This window comes from Pelobates fuscus, chromosome 6 (assembly GCF_036172605.1).
Source record: "Pelobates fuscus isolate aPelFus1 chromosome 6, aPelFus1.pri, whole genome shotgun sequence".
NCBI classification, from domain to species: Eukaryota; Metazoa; Chordata; class Amphibia; order Anura; family Pelobatidae; genus Pelobates; species Pelobates fuscus.
In genome coordinates, this window is record NC_086322.1 from 181,412,133 (window position 1) to 181,431,479 (window position 19,347).

Consider the following 19,347-nt stretch of genomic DNA (forward strand, 5'->3'; position numbering starts at 1 on the left):
TAACGGATCTCGTGATTCTATACAAGATGCATCCATGTTCCATCTTAAGCTGATGAGCATCTTTATTTCTTCCTACTTGTACCTGTTAGAGTACAACACCATTCCACTGTTTGAAGCACAAAGTCATCAGATTCTGGCAGCTTTGATTGGTAAATTTAAAGGGATACCTTTAAATTTAGTGAAACAGCTTAGTATATAGATCATGCCCCTGTAGTTGCACTACTCAATTCTCTGCCATTAGGATCACATTACTTGTTTATGCAGCCCTAGCTTTGCATGTGACTTGCACAGCCTCCCTAAACACTTCCTGTAAAAAAGATCTAATATTTAAATTTCCTTTATTGCACAGTTAGTTTAATTTAGAATGTCGTATCTTGTGCTTTGTTAATAGCCTTCTAGACCCTGCAGAAGCCTCCTGTGTGTGATTAAAGTTCAATAGGATATAAAAACTTCTAAAGCAAGTTAGCATCTGATTGAAAATGAAACCATTTTCTTCATGCAGGCTGTGTCAGGAGGTGTGACTAGGGCTGCATAAACAGAAACAAAAGTAACTCTTAAATGACAGAGCAGTTAGCAGTGAAACTGGAGGGGCATGATCTATACACCAAAACAGCTGCATTAAGCTAAAGTTGTTTTGGTGACTAAAGTATCCTTTAAAGGAACAAGATATGATAAAACACCGCTATTCATGCTAAACATTCCATTTATTTTTTTATTTCACATGTTAACTTAACGAAGTATGAAATACATGAAGTACAGAACATACAGTACAGTATAGCAGCTTTAGTCACTGCTAAGAGGTATTTTGACATTTGCTAAGCATTGCATTAGTTTTGCATTGTGTTGTAAATTAATCTATTCTGATATCATTCTACTTAACACTCCTCTTCTTTGAGCCTAGTCTAGGGCTCAGAAGTTTCACAAACCACTAGCAATTCATGAATGAAAATGTAGCCCTAGTGAGTAGCAATTCACCCCTGCTTAGTGTACCTCAGTTACAATACTGAGTAGAATCTGCATATTTCTTGTGGGCTGCAACACTCATGAATAAGAGGTAGACAATGTAACACTGGAGTCATAATAAACAACAGCAGGAGTGACAAGGGCCCCTTTCATTTTTTTTTCTTTCCTGTAAATAACTGTAGAAAATAAAACGGTCTATTTTGGTTCAGTAATGAACGCATAAGACTTAGATGAATATGATTGATATGAACGTCATGAGACATTATCACAAACTAGGCATAAGTCTCTCCTTAGATGTTTCAAATCTGCAAATTTTAGAACATAGCCAGATCCGAAAAGCACCCTAAATGAAAGGAATACTAGAGGTTAAAAAAACTGAGCGAAATGTGCACTTTTATTAAGTTGTACCGTTTCATCTGTCAATCAGACAGCCAGGAGTGCTTTGTGACCCAGCACAAAGTGGAAGACAATGCTTCTCTCAGAGAATGATTGAAATACATTCTTCTCTATGAGATGCATTGTTGGCGCAGATATTGCCCAGACTTGTAATGCTTTTCTATTGCAAGTATTTTATTGGTCAATAGATAATCAGTGAGTGACTGTCTCGCCTCTGGGTTAGAGAAAAACTAACCCATTAATAATCAGGTATAAGACTCATCAACACTTGACCTCTATAAATGAGTGTATTTATATCTAATGCTGAAGGGTTCTTTTAACCTCGTTTCCATCTTAGCTAATATTGTTTAGAATTTACTTTTCCCCGGTCAATTCTCCACACTTGCCAATTAACAGAATAAACCCCAATAAAGTAATCATAGGTCAACATATTTTCCATAAAAAAAATTCAAAATCCTTCCTATTCATTTTCATTTAAATTGTGCATGAGTATTTTCTTTTACATGTAAATCTTATTTCTACACTTAATTAATATATATGTCTTTTTAAAACATAAGTAGTCAGCCATAGAATTTAACCGCCAAATCACCTACCAAAACAGCACCTACACTGCACTATTTGTCTGATTGTTCTCGACTTTTTCGGCCTTTAATACATACTGCTCTATATTGGCAAACAGGCCAAGTTGCATCCCATTAAGAGCAACAGGTGACTCAGTGTAATTGGTTACATTATTTGCTATAAAATATAGATTAATATGACTTTGATTTTTGGCTTGAATTGTGGACTTTGTGTTAATTTCATCCAAATGCTTCTTCCAAATAGTATAATTCTCTGTGTTCGTTTTGTAAAACTGGACTTTAGAACAAGAACCTCCACAGGCGTGAAGCTTGATACTTATATCCACCTGAAAAATATAAATATACCATATCAGTTCAGGTTTTTAATGTTTTTTTACAGTCAAAGTTGCCATATTGAGTCTCCCAACTGCTAATTAAGAAGAATAACCTAATCATCATAACCGATATTTGCTAAATTTGACAAATATAAGACTGGAAAAAGAAGGAGACAGGTGGGAGCAGGTCTGGTATGGCGGTGTGTCAGTAACTGACAGAGTTTGTAAAGGTAAGATCTTTGACAATACAGGTGAAGATAAGTACCTCCCCACCCCCCACTCTCCACACTCCTCTCACTCCTCACCCTCCTGATTGAGCGGCTGTCACATAGATATCATGATCACATTTCCCAGCACCCAGGATGTTTATGTGAGAAACGCACAATTGTGATTCCCACACCTAAAGGGCCCCAATATGTATAATGCACCTGTAGGTGCAAAATTTGTGAAGTTCCCCACACATACACATTCACACACACATAATCACACACATTCGTGCACATGCCCACACACAAATGATATTTATTTGTTTGTTTGTTTGTTTGTTTTATGAGGTCCACCCAGCCTCCACACCTTTGCCTGGTATCCTATCCTCAGTGGCCAGTGGGGAACTGTGCTTTGCCTGCACAGCTCCCTTGTGTGCCTAGTATGAACTCTGGGACAAGAGTGGCAAAGACTTCCAGCATCATTATTGGGTGTGTTAGGGAGGTGTGCAGAAACAGCTCAAAGTGCCAAGCCTGTGAACCTTAACATTCTTATGAATATATATAAATATACATATAAGAATATATGTGTTCATTGTCGATGGTTATTTGAGTATCTTGCACGGCATTCTTGGAGTTATCCACACACATACACCTTCTTTACAGTCAGTCTACTATAGGCTAATAATGTAAAAAGAGAAGGTTCACCTCCAGCCTTTTCATTGTCGCCATCTGCTCTTTGAGATCACTCAGTACATTTTCAATTTTCATTTTTTGTTCCTTAACTTTCACTCCAAGAGCTGAAAGTCTGTTCCGGAGCAGTTGCCCAACTTCTGCAAAGTTTCTGAAAGCAACTGATGTAAAATAATAAAACAATGATTCATGGCATCATATAATTTAATGTGCATGAACATTACTGGATGTAATTGTGGTTGGCAGTGGTTGCATGAATATTATTGTGGCCCTCTTCCACATGCATATTATACTTATCATACCTACCATAAAACATGGCCAGCAAGCAGTTTGTGTTGTCTATCACGAAGGACAATACCACATGTCCCACTGATACAGATCTCCCTCTCTTACCCTCCCACATCGGTTTTAGGAGTATTACTAAAAGCTCAGGAATTTTTAGAACGTGCCTACCAGATTGCAGGGAAGAAAGGTGTGGACTAAACATAGCTGTCAAATGAAGAAAAACATGGAAGTTACAGCAACACCGAGATTCTAAGAAACTCAAAATAAACATTGCCGATCCAATTGTAGCCACACAGGAAGATACAGAGCCACAGAAAAAGGACCACATAGAGCAACTTAGTACATTTGTACACCTACACTAAGTAGAACACAAATGCAAGAAGACAGATTTATTTCCAGCTACACACTAAAACACATAATTACTTATAGTCAGACAGTGTAGCGTTACTTACCTTGTCCAGGGGCCGTCCGAGGTCCTCTGTTCCCGGCGCGCTGAGAGCGCCGATGACAGCGGGCGCTGACCGCGGAATGCGGTCACGTGTCCCGCCTAGCTTTGAGAGCACGCCGCGCGTCACGAGCACGCTCTCAAAGGGGAACGGGAGCCGAAAATCAAAACGGTCTCCCATTGGCCCCTGTCACCCCACACTCCCCATACACTCACATATTGGGGGCGTGGATATGACAGGGGCCAATCAAGAATAAGTTGAAGGTATTTAAACTTACCTCTCCCTTTACTCCCTGCCCTATCGTGGTTTCTGTTTCAGTTCCCTTTAGCGCTTGTTGTGTTCAGTTGTGTTCCTTCGTATTAACCTTGGCTTTGTTTCTGACTACATTATCTCTTTATCCTTATCTGTTCTGTTTGCTGGCTTGCTGTTTACTGTGTACCAGACCCCAGCTAGTCCTAGTTTACGCTGTCTCTCTGTGCCCTTGACCTCGGATAGTTCCTGACTCTGTCTCCTCTCATATATGTCGAGTCCGGCCATTCTAAGGTCCGGTAGACGTATCTCTCCTCTGTGTTGTCTTTTGTCGAGTTGAATCCTGCGAGTTGGGGTATATTTTCGTTACAGATAGTAAAAGACACATACTCTTTTACAGCTACATTGGAAAACACAAACTTTCATAAGAAAGCAGAATGGAGAGTGGACTGGCCTAGAAGTGCATGACAAGCAACGCAATTTGCATCACTGGAAACTCCCAAAATGGGTGATCCTCCCTTGAAATGCTGAAGGCCCATTCACAGAACGTATATATCAGCCTTGCATAAATATTTAACATAACTGTACAGAAACCACTATTTGCACATTCAGCACAGTGTGAGCTTGCACTGTGCTGGCTGGGGACAGTTCCCTGGTGTCCATGGATGTCCCAGCAAGTCCTGTTACTGTTCAGCATTACTAGGGCTAAAAGGTTAAAAGTTCCGATATGAAGAGAGGGAGGGGTTAGGTGGGAGTGTATCCAGCAAGTGAAGTTGTCAATGACTCAATTAGAATCATGGACGGGCCACTAAAGGGAACCTGTTTTGACTTTCCTCACGCTCTGCTCCTGCGCTGCATTGGTCTAACAGAAGTAGGCATTACACTTCTCTAACACCCACGTCTCATCTGCCCTGGCAACTCCTGCTCTCTTCATTGATTTACCCTGCATGGGGACACTTCTTTAAGCAGGACAACCTTGTCAGTCACTCTGTTAATATACTGCCTAGCCAGCGCAAGCAGCGTCATGTAAGGAGTTTTCCAAGCAACCACATCATATGCAATGTTATTGCTATGGATGGAGAGCTGAAGGACCATGTGTCAGAGGTCTCTTCTGCTCTCCTTGTCAATTAATTCTTTGCCACAACATCTATGTTGAAGAACTGATTGACAGCTGGGAGAAAGACCTATTTGAGAATAGATTTTTCTCCCAATCTATACATTTTGCCAGTTAAACTGCTAGCACAATGAATGGATAAAAGTGTATGTACTTTAGGTTCCCTTTCAGGATGTGTTAACCCAACAGAACAACCAAAAAGTGATGACATGGAAAATGTATATAACTTAGCTAAAAGTAAACTTGAGTATTTTTTTTTTTAGCTAAGAACTTTGCAGTTTGGATTAATTCTTTAGAATTGAGTGTTTATTGAATACATTTCAGCAGGACTGCAACAGAGTATGTAGTTACCCTAATAAAGAGGTGTGAGATCTGACTATGCAGTAGCACTGGGAATAAAGAGTAGGATCTCAGTCTCACAAGAGTGTGTCATACAACCGGGAATGTGGAGTAGGAAATAACCAGAATGTAGTAGCACTGGGAATTGGGAGTTTCGCCTTACTAGAGTATGTAGTAGCTGTAAGAAGAAAGATTTGGATTTCACTGGAGTGTGTAGACGTGCTGGGGATGAGACTTGAAGTAGCATTCATCTACATTGCTGCTTCTACTTGGTCTGAGAGGTGTCCAGTTTGTACAAATAGGCATAGATAATGCTAGGCAGAATGCGGACAGCATGCAATGTTTTCTGTTGCTTGTATTCTATTATGAGTTAGTTCAAGAAGCAATATGTATGATTTATATTTTTTTACCTTAAATGCATTACTCTCCATACAGTGTGATGCCACATTTCTGTTATGATTGTTGTGATATTTAGAATCCATAGGCCATTACTAAAGTTTAATACTATATCTTTACTCCAGATAAATCAGATTCCCTCTAGGATGTGAGTAGGCATTTTATCTTTGAGTGTCACTGTAAATGGTTCATGACTTGCAGGGCTATCACTAAACGCTCAATTGTGAAGAATTGACAGCTGATTTGCAATGTTTCCCCTAAAATAGTTGAATTTGAACAAGTCAGCTAATTTGGTTTATACCTTGTGATTTCATGGTAAATTCTCCCACTTGTCATTGATCCTTTTCTATATGTTTTTCAACTATATGTTTTATGTGCTTTTGACTTTATAGATTACCTTTATGTGGGAAGGTGGGCAGTAGCTTTGTCTCAGAAAATATTTACTATTTAAATTTTCCAAATGTTAATTTTTTTGCATGTTAACTTTGGGATGTGTATGCATCTACACAATATTGTGTTAATAAACCTCTTAACGGATGCTTATAAAATTGTGATGTATAGTTTTACTTTTTTTTTTAAATGTGGGCTCATCTAGATTAGCTGTAGTAAAATGATTGAATTAAATCAAATAAAAATTTTGCATTTTGCTGCTATGTTTACTAGTTGTGAAACAGTAAATACCACATTCTAGAAATCAGGCAGAGGATGAGTCAACAATATCCATTCAAAGAAAAAATAAACTAACTTTCGTGAGTGCAGCTAATTTAAAGCTACTTCTTTTTAACACAAACCTTATACTAAAATAATATCTGCTGTGTGAGTGTCCTTGACTCAACTATACTTGCCTTGTTCATTAAGCATGTTTTCTTCAATGGCATCATGCAGTTGTTTTATTCCAGGAAGGGATGATAAATAGATGGTGTTACTTGTCAGGCAAGATTTTTTTGTTTTGTCCACTCGACTCATGATTTCTTTTCCCAGTTTGGTAATCAGTCCTTGCACCCTACACCCAGATGGGCACCTGATGACCTGCCAACAAGCAGAGCTTTTGTCACTTAAATATCAATGGGCTATGGAAAAGCGATTAAAGGTGATGGTGAAATACCCAAGATGCAATAATCCTTTAGATTGTTTATGCAAATCATGCAGAATTTGTATTTATTTGTGTGATATATATTAAAAAATTTTTTAACTTAAATCAGTTTAACTATAACGGGGTCTCATTTTGATCAGTTTATTTACTCTAACCTCCCCATAAAGGAGGAATGATGTACAAAGAAATATGGTGATGTGAGCAGTTGTGATATAGGTACGTAATTTGTCATGGAAGTTTGTGGACTAGTAGGGCAGGCATACCATTTCACACTGCCATATTGTTTCAGGGTCCAGTTCAAACACAAATGAGAGTTCATTTTATATAGGATCAATATTTAATTTGACTTTATAGCTCTTTAATGTAAAAGGGAGTGCAATGCTGGCAGAGGTGCATGCAAAGTGTTAAATAATATTTCACCTGACTTGTAAAGTTTATTTAACCCACATGTGGTATTTAATACCTGTATAGCTTTACCAGTAATTATTTTATGCCTTGCATATCCATCTTATCCAATTTATATGTTAAGCAGCACTGTCACCCCAACCCCTGAAGTATTAGTATTTCATAAAGAAATACTCATTTTGACTGTGTTGGAATTTCAGTGAAATTCCAACCCAGTCAAGAGATATACTAAGACAAAGTAGGGATTAGTTTGTCTCAGTATTTTTCCTACACCTGACACTTCAAGACACTGAAGCACCAGGAACTAAAGAGGGCCCACCAGGAGAAAATAGCAGTACCCGCGATGTACAGGTTCATCTAAGTAGAATTTACCTCAGTCACCAGACCCTCAGTGTCGATGTTTCCATCGGGGGTCTGTGCAAATTCTGCAAATTCCCCAGATAGTGACAGTTTAGTCCCCTGCATTTTGTCTAAAATGTTTTCTAAGATCCCAATATTTTACTAATGTCTAGAACAAAAACACAACATACACAGTAAATAAGATTCAAATAAGTTTTTTTAACTTTTCTTTTCTGGTACAGTCAATATTAAACATTAAGTCAGAAATAAAAAAACATAAACACATAATAAAATATTTTGAGGGGAGTGTGGGATTGTAAAGTAAAATATTATTCAGTGGTTTCTGATGGCCGAATTTTCATTCTGACCATTTTAAGGGAGTAATCTGCTGTTTTAAAGGGTATCCATACAACCCCATTTTCTATCTCATATGGAACATTATTACGTGGATCATAATGTCCTCCAAAGTAATAAATCCCATTAAGGTTTGCAGCTTGGCAGTTGTTATGCCACCAGCCCCCGCCATACATTTCTGCACAATTCTCCTCCCACTTATCACTGTCCCTATCAAATGTACTAAACTTCATGCCATTGTGAGAGGTGTGTTCCCCATCATCCTTGGACCCTTCTATGAGGGCATCTCCTGCACTGCCACCATACTCAGAGACTCTAAGAACATAACCATCAGACTCAGACCCCAGGTGAAAATTATATTCAGCGTACACCGTCTCCCCAGACCAGTCCTCTAGTTCAATTCGAAGAACAGAGTTCTTCTGAGTCAGTAAGTGAATGAATTCATTGCCTATGTAGAAGTCTCCTTTTCCATTTCCATCCACACTGCCAAATCCATTCTTGTAGTCTTCCCATGTCCTATTAAAATTCACGGATCCATCTTCTCTTTGCTGAATCAAAAGCCATCCTCCCAACTCTGTGTCTTGGTCACAATACACTGAAAGTACTTTACTGGATCCTTCTGGCCTGATTTTGAAGATGCCACTTTTGGCACCAGAACTGTGTTTTTGGCGGATATCATCACAGTCTAAAAAGAAATGCAGTTTTATCTGGTTTACAATTATTATCATGCATAATAAAGGTTACCAGGACTGTCAAAGTATTTTGAATTATTGTGTTTAATCTACATTATATAACGAGAAAGAATTGGGATTGTAAAATAAAATCAATAATGGTGCAAAAAGTAAAGTAGATCTTACTACTTGTTAAAGGTAATATTCGATTTGTACTATAAATGTGTTTGTCAAGGTGTAATACTACACTAATCCCACATATATTCAAATAATTTCTGTGCACCTCAAATTTTAACACAATTTGTATCGTGTTGATAATCTTTTTAATCTTTTCATACTTGTAAGTATGATTTGGTGTTGAGATCTATTTAATAATGGCAAATGCCTAGTTTGGGCATAACTCTAAGTCACTAAGTTGATATTCCTATTAACTGCAGTTAATAAATCACATTTATTAGCTGTGATTTTATGATATGCAACAATAACAAATATAGCTATACTTTTCTTTGCACCAATTATGGCACTATTTGTTTGGGGCTCTAAATATATACTATATATGTTGCTTCTCATATGGGGATCAAATTTAGCTATCTCCCCTCAACCCCCTTTGAAAGCATCTTGATGGAGTAGTTCCGTAGGATCAAATTATTGAATTATGTGTTGAAGTTTTTTTGTTTTTTTTAACTTAATGTTGGATCCTTCTCTATCATTTTCATTTACCTGTCCCAGTATAACTGGTAACCACCTTTACTTGTTTTCTCACACTGCGAGCCTGTAAATCAGGTGTGTCTTCTCCACTGATATCTTGTTGGAGAGGCCCATGATCTTCAAAAACTTGTTTACTCTTGTATTTTGTATCCCACTGGGAGCCACCAACATCACTGCCGGAAACTACAGTCTTGGTATATGAGGTTTGACTTTTCAGTGGTGTAAAGCTAGGAGTACCATGGAATGTATGGAAATCATCAATCTCATCATCTCCCAGATCAGAGAAACCATCAACTATTTTAGAACTACTTGTTTTGGTGATTGAACCGCCACTTACACCACTGCTACTGCTGTAATGGGTTTGTGTGTTAGCTCCAGCTGAACTAATAAATTCTTCCAAGCTTGGAATCTTGCTGACACCTCCTGATCCAGAAATTTTAACATTGTAAGTGCCATCAGGCAGGACCTCTCCCTTAGCTTCAGTTTTACGTTTTGATAAACTTTCACACTCTGGCCCACCACTGAAAGATTCAAATATTTCTTCTCTTGGTCCAGAAGGCCCCTGTATTGTTTTCTTTGTAATGGTTTTAGTGCATGAAATAACATGTGTGCTTTCTGACCCTGAAATAGTACCTTTGTCCCCTCCCTGAATTACTTGTTTTGAAGTTGGCAAAGAAACCTCTTTGCCAGAGACACTAGTGTAGGTGGTAGATGACGATTCTTCTCCTGTTACCTGTTTAGGTTTCCCTTCTAATATAAATGTGAACTGATCAATATCAGTGAATATTTTGAACTGATCTTCTTGGTCTTTTATTTGAGCTTGTGTTTTGTAACGTGGGTCTACAAGAGAGTCTTTTATTGGCCTCATTTTCAGCACTCTCAATGTATTGGTCTCAATTCTAAGGTCAGTGCCTTCAGCTTGCAATAATTGTTTTTGGATGTTATCATAGCTGTCATAGTCTACATGGTATTCAACAGACTTTGCACAAGATCCCTGGCAGGAACGAAGCTTGATATCAATATCCACCTGTTTAAAAACAAAAACAAAAAGCAGGAAAAGGTGTGTCAGTTATCCAAAATATGTGGGGAGTACTTTAAGATAATAGCATAACAAATATAAAGATAATTATTGTGAAACCATAGATTACCTCAAGCCGCTTCATTTCTACAACCTGGTTCCTGACGCTTCTTTGCAGTGCTTTGATCCTTTCCACTTGATTAACAACTTTTTTCTTTAAAAATTCAATCTTATTTCTGAGGTTCTCAGATACTTCGTTATATTTTCCATCACTCTCTAAAAATACACAAAATGAAAATGGGGTTAAAACAATGCTATGGGAAAATACTGTATTGCAAATTTAACTACCTATACAATGTTCCCCTTAAAAAAATCATATTGTGTTAAGATGTTGGCAACTCCATACCTGGAATAAAAATGCTCACTACTGTGTGCCCAATGATTGAGCCTGAGAAAGGAAAACAATATTAAGAGCAGGATTGAGTGTTTGCAGTCAGTCCTATCATTGTTTTTAACGGAAAGGTGTAGCACTCCAATCACTGCTTGTCCAGCATGAGGATGGCTGTAGTACAGGCTCTTTTACAGAAAACGATGGAATTATTTGACTAACACCAGCCATGTATGCACATGTCATTTAAGCTGTGCTTCATTCCTATGGTCTCATGGCTTGAGTGATTGGGCATGAAGCTCCAGATATTTTCCAGATTACATGAGCTGTAATGAACTGCATTAATGAGTTATAATGGTTATAATTCTGTGAGTGTCCCATTCATGGCAATTCTAACACAATTACAATTGTATTTTACCACGACTTAAGTTTCTAGACCAGTGCACAAGGAATTTATCAACCATCGCAGACAGTATATCAACATGGTAACGCAGGACGTGAAATGGTGATAAGGATTTGTCACCCTGCCAGTCAGGAGAGACTGAAAGATCTAAACCAACTTACACCCATGGTTATTGACCTGTCCAAACAGAGACTGCATCATTTCTCACTACAGTAGCAACATTCTGACTTGAATATGACATGATGTCAAATCCTTCAGACTTGCAAAGGTTCATGTGTAGTTCTACAAGATATGAAGATCTCATTTTTATGGTCACCCCTGTTTCATCCATTAGTTCTATTTGTTGTAATACATAAGTGGCTTTGTTGAAGGAGGAGTATTAATAATGTTTTGTATGAAACTTTCAGGAGTTAGTAACATAACATTCTCGAGAAGTTCAGTATATAGTTTGAAAATAACATTTACAACGTTTTTCTTGCATTTGAAACCCTATGAGAAAGTGCCTGATGACATGGAATATTTTGATACAAAGAAAACACAAATCTGCACCAATTGCAGAAAAGATTTCCTTTCATGAGACCCATCATTTGCTTTTGCATTCCCAGTAGATAGACTATTTAATATTCATCATACATTGCCTGCTCAGTTTATATTTCAATTCACTGCATTTTTACTTACGTTGTGCTTGGAATAAGTTATCCTTTATGGAATCATATGTTTCTTTGGTCCTCACATCAATACTCTTGTAATTGATTTCTCCATCCTTAAACTTCTGCCGGATTATGTCAAGTCTCTTGCCAAATTCTTTATCAGACTGAGTGGCTAAACCTGCAACTCTGCATCCAGAAGGACATTTGGGACCCTGCAGGAAACATCTGGTTAGCAATCTGGCTACCAATTTATAGTACAGATATAAAATGAGAGGTATCCATAAAATCTAATTCTTTAGAAATATTCTAAATTTGGAGCAATCCGCATTGGAAACCAATAGATTGTTCCTACTAATTTCTCTACATTTAGAGCTTTGAACAATAATTGCTCTTTTAACAACATATAAGTACAATAACTACTTTATTATCAAACAATTATGATGATCTGTAATTATTTTAAAAGTAGCGGTACATTTTCACCTACATGCTGAGATCTTGGTGTTTTCATTACCCAACTCAATAGAGCTCAGTTTACTGACCTTGTAAAGAAGAAAGGCTTAATTGACCCTGCCAGGAATAAATATCTGTTCTACCCATCTGCTATCCACTGTGCTGTAGCGTGGGTTAATTTTATGATCTCTCCCAAATCTTGTATTTTCAGTTGATAGAAATAGAGTTTGGAATTTGGAGGCTGATCTTGTAATTTTCAGATAGCATCGACACAGTTTTTTTTTTCATGTTTCATTTGGTCATTGGTTTATGTCTAATAACTTAATGTATTAGCCCATTTCACCCATAATCTCACATTTTATTACTTTACTCTAAGAACATACTTCCAGTTATTTTATTCCTAAGAGAAACATAGCCATGTACACACACATAATCAATCCATGGCTTGCCAGTCTGCTTGGTGGACTTTTGTTCTAAAGCTTTTATTTTGGGATATATTTATGAAGCCCATTGTTAATTCACTACATTTCAGTATTCTGTGAGTAGTTAATAGCAAATTAGCAAAATATAGATTGTTAAAGGGAAAGCCCAGTTTAAATATAAATATTTATATACCGTATACTACATAAGATATATGCAAATAGAGTAAAGCACACATAATAAAAATAGAAAAAGTCCCAGATTATTATTTTTTTAAACTATAGGTTGTGTAATATTTGCAATGAGCTCTCACCAAACCATGAAATGCTTGATGCTTACTATAATTATTTCTATAGCATTGCCTAACATCAGTGGCATAAGAACCAAAAAATATCAGAGGGAGGGTGGGCAGCCTTTCATAATAATCCCAGTTCCATTTAGGGAGCATACATTAAACCGGGCAGTTTTCCACAGGAAAAATGATATATTATCACTATGAAGACTAATAGTAGAGCTTTTTTAACATATGTTTTGTTTTTCATACCTTTCCTAAACAGGAAAACATATGATCCTAAAATCTACAACAGATTTTCAGGGCGAGGCTAATTTATCCCCCCATCATGCCCGGGCATCCATCTACTCTTAGCATTTACCCTTTATCTCAGATCAAGCTTATTGAGGATTGCAGTTCAATTGTCAGCTTTCTGCTGTAGAGGCCTAACAGCTAAACTAAAATGTAAGGCCAAAACTGGAAAAATTATTTAAATCCACTATGGTTTCAGTTTGACCTTAAATTTGAAAGTCACTTTGAATCAGCTTGAATTGCCCAACAATTCTCACTTTAGTAAATAACTCTGTAACAGTAATCTAATCTAAAACGTAAATCTTACATCTGTGGGTCTAGCAGGAGTACCCCTTTAATTATTTATCATTGTCTGTTTTTTAAACACAATTGAACTGATGGTATTCTTCTAGTTCTGGCTTGAAGACCAATATAAGAGTTAAAGGACCACTATAGGCACCCAGACCACTTCAGCTCAATGAAGTGGTCTGGGTGCCAGGTCCATCTAGGATTAACCCTGCCTGCTGTGTTTACTTTACTGTTATGTTTACTTTAGGGTTAATCCACCCTTTAGTGGCTGTCTCATTGACTTTCACAGTGAGAAGACGCCAGCGTCCATAGGAAAGCATTGAGAATGCATTCCTATGAGACTGGCTGAATGCGCGCGCGGCTCTTGCCGCGAATGCACATTCAGCCAATGACGGCAGAAGAAGGAGGAGATTCTCCAGCGCCGAGGGAGCCCGGCTCTGGAAAAAGTTAGGAATTTAACCCCTTCCTCACCCTTTCTTAATAAATATGAATAAAAAATAATATGAAATGCTCCTGTTAAGGAAAAAGGTGGGATTATCCAGTATTCACATACATAAATAGTGAAAAAAGTAATGTGGGCCCCGATAGACCTTTATTATAGCATGGCATGCTTTTATTGTGAACATTTGGGGCCTCACTGGAAGGTATTATGTGTATTGACATGAATATAATATTAATTTATTGTAAATGTTTTTGATGTTGTTTTAGTGTTTAGTTATGCCAAGCAAACAATATAGAGTAAGATAATATTATAAACCACCAGAGCAAAGGTGGGACTAGGGTTTCTTTGACCTCAGGGCAGCGCTGGGCCGTACATGTTCCAGCATGCCTGAGATTGGTGAGATTTACTCTCTTATGCAGCAGCTGCTATGCGTGGCTTCTGTTCCATTTCTGACATAAAACCAGGAAAGAAGCTGAGATGTCAGAGTCTATGCAAATCGTTAAAGGGAGAAGACATGGCTTGCCTGGACATGTAACTCCCAACAGTGTCGGGCATCCATGGGCATTCATGTCCTGGAGCTGGACTAAGATTAGCAGTTCTGCATTTCATTGCTTGAATCACATAATGCAAGCAGTTTGTATTGTGCACTGTGACAATGACATCAAGGATTTTAAATTATAATTTACTTTCTTTTTTTGAAACAACATGAATTTATATTTTACATATGAAATAGACATTATGAATTATTTACTAAATATGGAATTAAGGAAAACTCATAATGGAATTGGAATTTAAGGCCTTCCCAATATGAAAACATTGCCTCAGTGGGGAATTCTAGACACTGTATGTCCTCATGCACAGAAGTCTTAACCCTGCAATATTTTAAATTGGAGGATTCAGGGCACATAGACGACTTTCATGCGAAGAAGTTGTCTGGGTGCCTATATAGTAACGCTTTAAGGAAAAGTCAGCTAAGTATTTTGGTCAAAATAAATTAGGCAAGAACTGAGAAAAAAATCTTCAGCATCTTCAGAAGTTTTTTTAGACTTCTTTTGCTAAATGTATAATAATTTTATGATTTTTATTATGGCATCTTATCTAAATTATGAAAGTCAACAAATTAACCCGTGATACTGTCAACATTTCAAATTTTTTTAATGTGTATTCTTGTACTAAAGTTTTCTTACCCAGTCTTCATCAGCACATATTGGCCAGTTCTTATCCTGTTTACAGTCTGATGAGGTTTTAGGTTCCATTATTCTGGGACCTCGGATGCCTCCTCCTTCCTCTTCAAAAGTGTCTGACTTTCAACATAAAAATATTTCAATATTAAAGAGGCCCCAACAGGAGAAAAAAACAGGGCTTATTCACTAAACAGCAAATTCTGGTAAATTTCAAAATTAATTTGATAATTTCAAACACAATAGCCAAGCTCAAAATTTAAATTACCAGATATTATAAGCAAAGCTCTGTTGGCCTATATACTGCAAAACTAATTTTCATTTTACATACTTCCCTGTTTAGAGAATATGTTTAAATAACATTAACACTTTAACACAGCTTCAGTCATTGTGCCTTACTGTCCTTGAAAAGCTTATATATTTCTGCAGTTTAAACTTTTGTGTACTTTATGATTTTATGGCTCAGTTTTATCACTCCAGCATTTGTGGAATGCACCTCTCTGGATGCTAGATGGCTGACTAAGACTTATGGGAAATGTAGTCCACAAGAGCTATAGTACCAAAAAGTAGCTATCATCATCATCATCATCATCATCATCATCATCATCATCATATTGTATTGTGTTGTGTCATTTCCAAGCGGATAACTAGCTCAGAATAGTAAAGAAATTTAAACAATTGTCACCTGGCTATTCACCAAAGCATGAATTACTGGGAATTGACAGAAAAAAAATGCTATTTCATGTTAAAATATCTGAATTGGAAAAAAGTATTTTGATTTAAAATGTGCAATTCCTTGGTTAATTCCCATCAATGACTTGTCTACTGTAACATTGAATAGTTGAACTAAAGGGAAGGCAGGACAAGTCATTTCACAGGGTTATTCACTAATATGAGAATTCAAGGTGGATTCACAAATTTAAGTTCAAAATAGCCTCTAAATTCTGTAAGTGACCTATGTTTTCAGTTAAACTATTCTGGCCTTAAATTTGGAATTCACTTTGAATTAACTTTGAATTCTCCCTTTTGTGAAAAATCCTAATAGTGTTAAACAAGAATCTCTATCTATATAATGTATATGTTGAGTAACAAAATATACTATAAATGGTGAGGAAAATGTATATGCAGAATAAGTTAATACATAAATAAATGCACACTCAAATATAATGATAATAATAATAATAATACAAATAAAATAAAAATATAAAGAAATTGTTTTTTTTTTAAAAGTAAAAAGAAAAGGAGACAACAGATCTACATTAGACATAGGAAGTTAAAATGTTCGGAACACTATATAAGAATACTGGCTATTGTATCATACGTGATTTATTGTAAAATGGTAACACATTGTAACGCTGTAATTTTAAACCTTTGCATAATAAAGACATTTACAAAAAATAATAATAATAATAATAATAATAAAATTAGTTATAATAGTATGAGGAAATTAAAGCATACCCATGCAATGCCGGTAAGGCAAAGCACCAGTGTGATTGTCGTCACCCTCAACATCTTTCCTGCTTGTCTAGTGATACAGGTATTGTGAGCTTCTGCACTTTTAAAGTCCAATCTAAAATCAGAAATCAATCATTAAATTGTGTTTGTGCACATAGCAAATATGACTTAGGTTGATGAGTCAGTGCCCTGGTCAATCTTGCTCAAGGACTGAGCAAATTTGCTTTAGGATTAGTTTTTTTTTTTTAGGTTACCCAATGTTCTCTCTATGTTTGTAACAGAAGATAGGGAATATTGAGTTTTGAAGAGGTATTATGCAGATGCAACCTGTTTTAATGTAGAAGTTATGGAAAAACAGAGACAAATTATGAAAATAGAGTAAATGAAACGTGCAACATTGTTATATGAGATTCCTAACATCACTGACACTTCAAAATACTCTACAGTATATAAGCAGTACAAACTATAAGCGTAAGAGGCATACGTTTACACAGTGTATGTTTCCTATATATTTATATATTCCTTGATTCTCAAGAGACATGGGTGCTCTCTCTCTCGCTCTCTCGCTTTCTCTCTCTCTCAGAGTTATGCTATACAAGTTATCTAGAGCAATTATTTAGATTTTTATACTAATGACTGTAATAATACTATTTCTGACATTGCTATAACTTTGATATGTTACATAAGTAGCATTTCCACTGGATACAGACCACTATTCTGCCACTGTGCTGGAAGAAATATTTTGAATGAATAAACAGGTTCACTACTGATACATTTTCTCCAAAGTGTGCTTCTTTATTTCTCCAATAGAAATTTGTCAGCCCTGATTGGTTTAACACCAATTTGTAATTTTCAGGGTGAGATTGAGAGAAGAAATAAATACCGAATTATATAGAACCCATATAGTACATAACTCAGTGTTCACAGTAGCCTTTTACATATTGAAAATAAATAAAATAAAACCTTTCAGAACCATTCAGCAATTTAAATCCAGAGTTTATTACACTTGCATTCTCTATTGGAACATGCATCATCACTTGCACCTAATTAAAAAAAAAAACTATTTTGATTCCACTTTCAGAAGCATTTTGTATAAAATCCCCCCTTACTAACCGGACGGACATAATCTATCCCATGACATGTAAAGGAGCTGGTAACCACATTTTCTGTTCCGAGATAGTGAGTTGTGCTCAACCTTATAGATTTTAAGACTAGTGGAATGGTAGCTCCTGTTCAGGTTGTCATTGGGCGATATATAAAATACCACCTTCGAGGCAAGATTAGGCTGGCAAGGGTGAAGAGGGGAAATTGCCTCCTCCCAGGCCACTGCCATACAGGAGCTGTGGACTGGAGCCTCTATCTTGGAATTTATGTTATCAGAGAATTGCAGGAGTTACGTGAGTGAGACAGCAGGCTGGGATTCAGCAAGGCCTATGCCAATCGAGCAAAGGTCTTGTAGGTTTGTGCATCAACTCATGGCCCTCAATCTCAATGAGCTTCAGGCATGGCTCACTGGGATATTTACGTGGAGACTGCCATATCCAGGATCAAACAGCATTCCAGATTATGATGAGTATGTATGATGCCCCTGGAGGTATTTGCAAGTAACCACAGTGTGATGTGTTATGCTCATGAGATTCATAGCACAATGCAACAAAATATTTTGAAAAGGTCCATCATGCTATGCAAGTCAAACTTATGGAAGTTGCAGAGATTTTTTATGTGACACCTTGCAACTCCAGCAGCCTCCACTCCTCAAACCCTTATATTGCATGTAAGAATGTAGGATCATTTATACCGAACTTGCCTTCCAAGCCAGAAGTTTTCAGCTCTTTTTAGCTTTTAGCAAATGGAGAATGGAAAAGAGTATCTGTCGAGTATCTGTTCTGTTCAAGAGCTGATTGTCCATCTGTCCATACATTTTTTTTTCTTTTAATAGGTCTGGGAGTATTATGGCTGCGGACATCAAATAGATCTGTAAATGTTTATAGCTGTAATTTGCCACTTATTCCATGCTTTCTTCCTCATTAGTGCAAAGTTTGATCTCAACAAGGAAAAATATATTGCTAAGAATTCTGATCACACATCAGCCCACAAGATTTCTAGTGAATAGAATGGACCTTTCTGTGAATTTCAAGCGGAAATATTTTTTTAAGTTAAGCTGACTTTTCCAGCAAAATGTGAGAGAATAAATATATTTATAGTTGTAACTACAGTCATGGGAAAAATAAACAACACCCTCTTTGAATTCTATGGTTTTACATATCATATTTGTTAAATAAATCATTACACTGTGTAATATGTGTTGTCCATCTGAGGTTGTCTTTACCTAATTTTAAGACCTGCTAAGGAACAGATGATTGTTATTATGTCCTGATATGTAAAACCATAGAAATCCAAGAAGGTGTACTTTCTCTTTCACATGACTGTATCTCCATGTATAATGTATGATACTGAGATATCTGAAGAGACTAAGGGAAGAGATTTCAAGGGAAAAAATAAGTGCTAATCTGGGGATAA

General features: G+C 36.7%; 2 protein-coding genes across 2 annotated transcripts; both read right to left on the reverse strand.

Moving 5' to 3' along the window:
* Window positions 1-1,551: 1,551 nt before the first annotated feature.
* Window positions 1,552-7,922, reverse strand: LOC134614579 (fibrinogen alpha chain-like). Its single transcript, XM_063458541.1, has 3 exons — window positions 6,825-7,922; window positions 3,166-3,311; window positions 1,552-2,266 (listed from the first exon to the last, which is right to left on the reverse strand). Exons 1-3 carry the CDS (start codon window positions 6,943-6,945, stop codon window positions 1,964-1,966), a joined length of 570 nt encoding a protein of 189 aa, XP_063314611.1. The 5' UTR covers window positions 6,946-7,922; the 3' UTR covers window positions 1,552-1,963.
* A 93-nt stretch (window positions 7,923-8,015) lies between these two features.
* LOC134614578 (fibrinogen alpha chain-like) lies at window positions 8,016-16,930 on the reverse strand. The gene is made up of 6 exons (XM_063458540.1): window positions 16,831-16,930; window positions 15,379-15,495; window positions 12,037-12,220; window positions 10,698-10,843; window positions 9,562-10,576; window positions 8,016-8,855 (listed from the first exon to the last, which is right to left on the reverse strand). The coding sequence occupies exons 1-6, from the start codon at window positions 16,882-16,884 to the stop codon at window positions 8,146-8,148; spliced, it is 2,226 nt and encodes a 741-aa protein (XP_063314610.1). The 5' UTR covers window positions 16,885-16,930; the 3' UTR covers window positions 8,016-8,145.
* Between the last annotated feature and the right edge of the window lie 2,417 nt (window positions 16,931-19,347).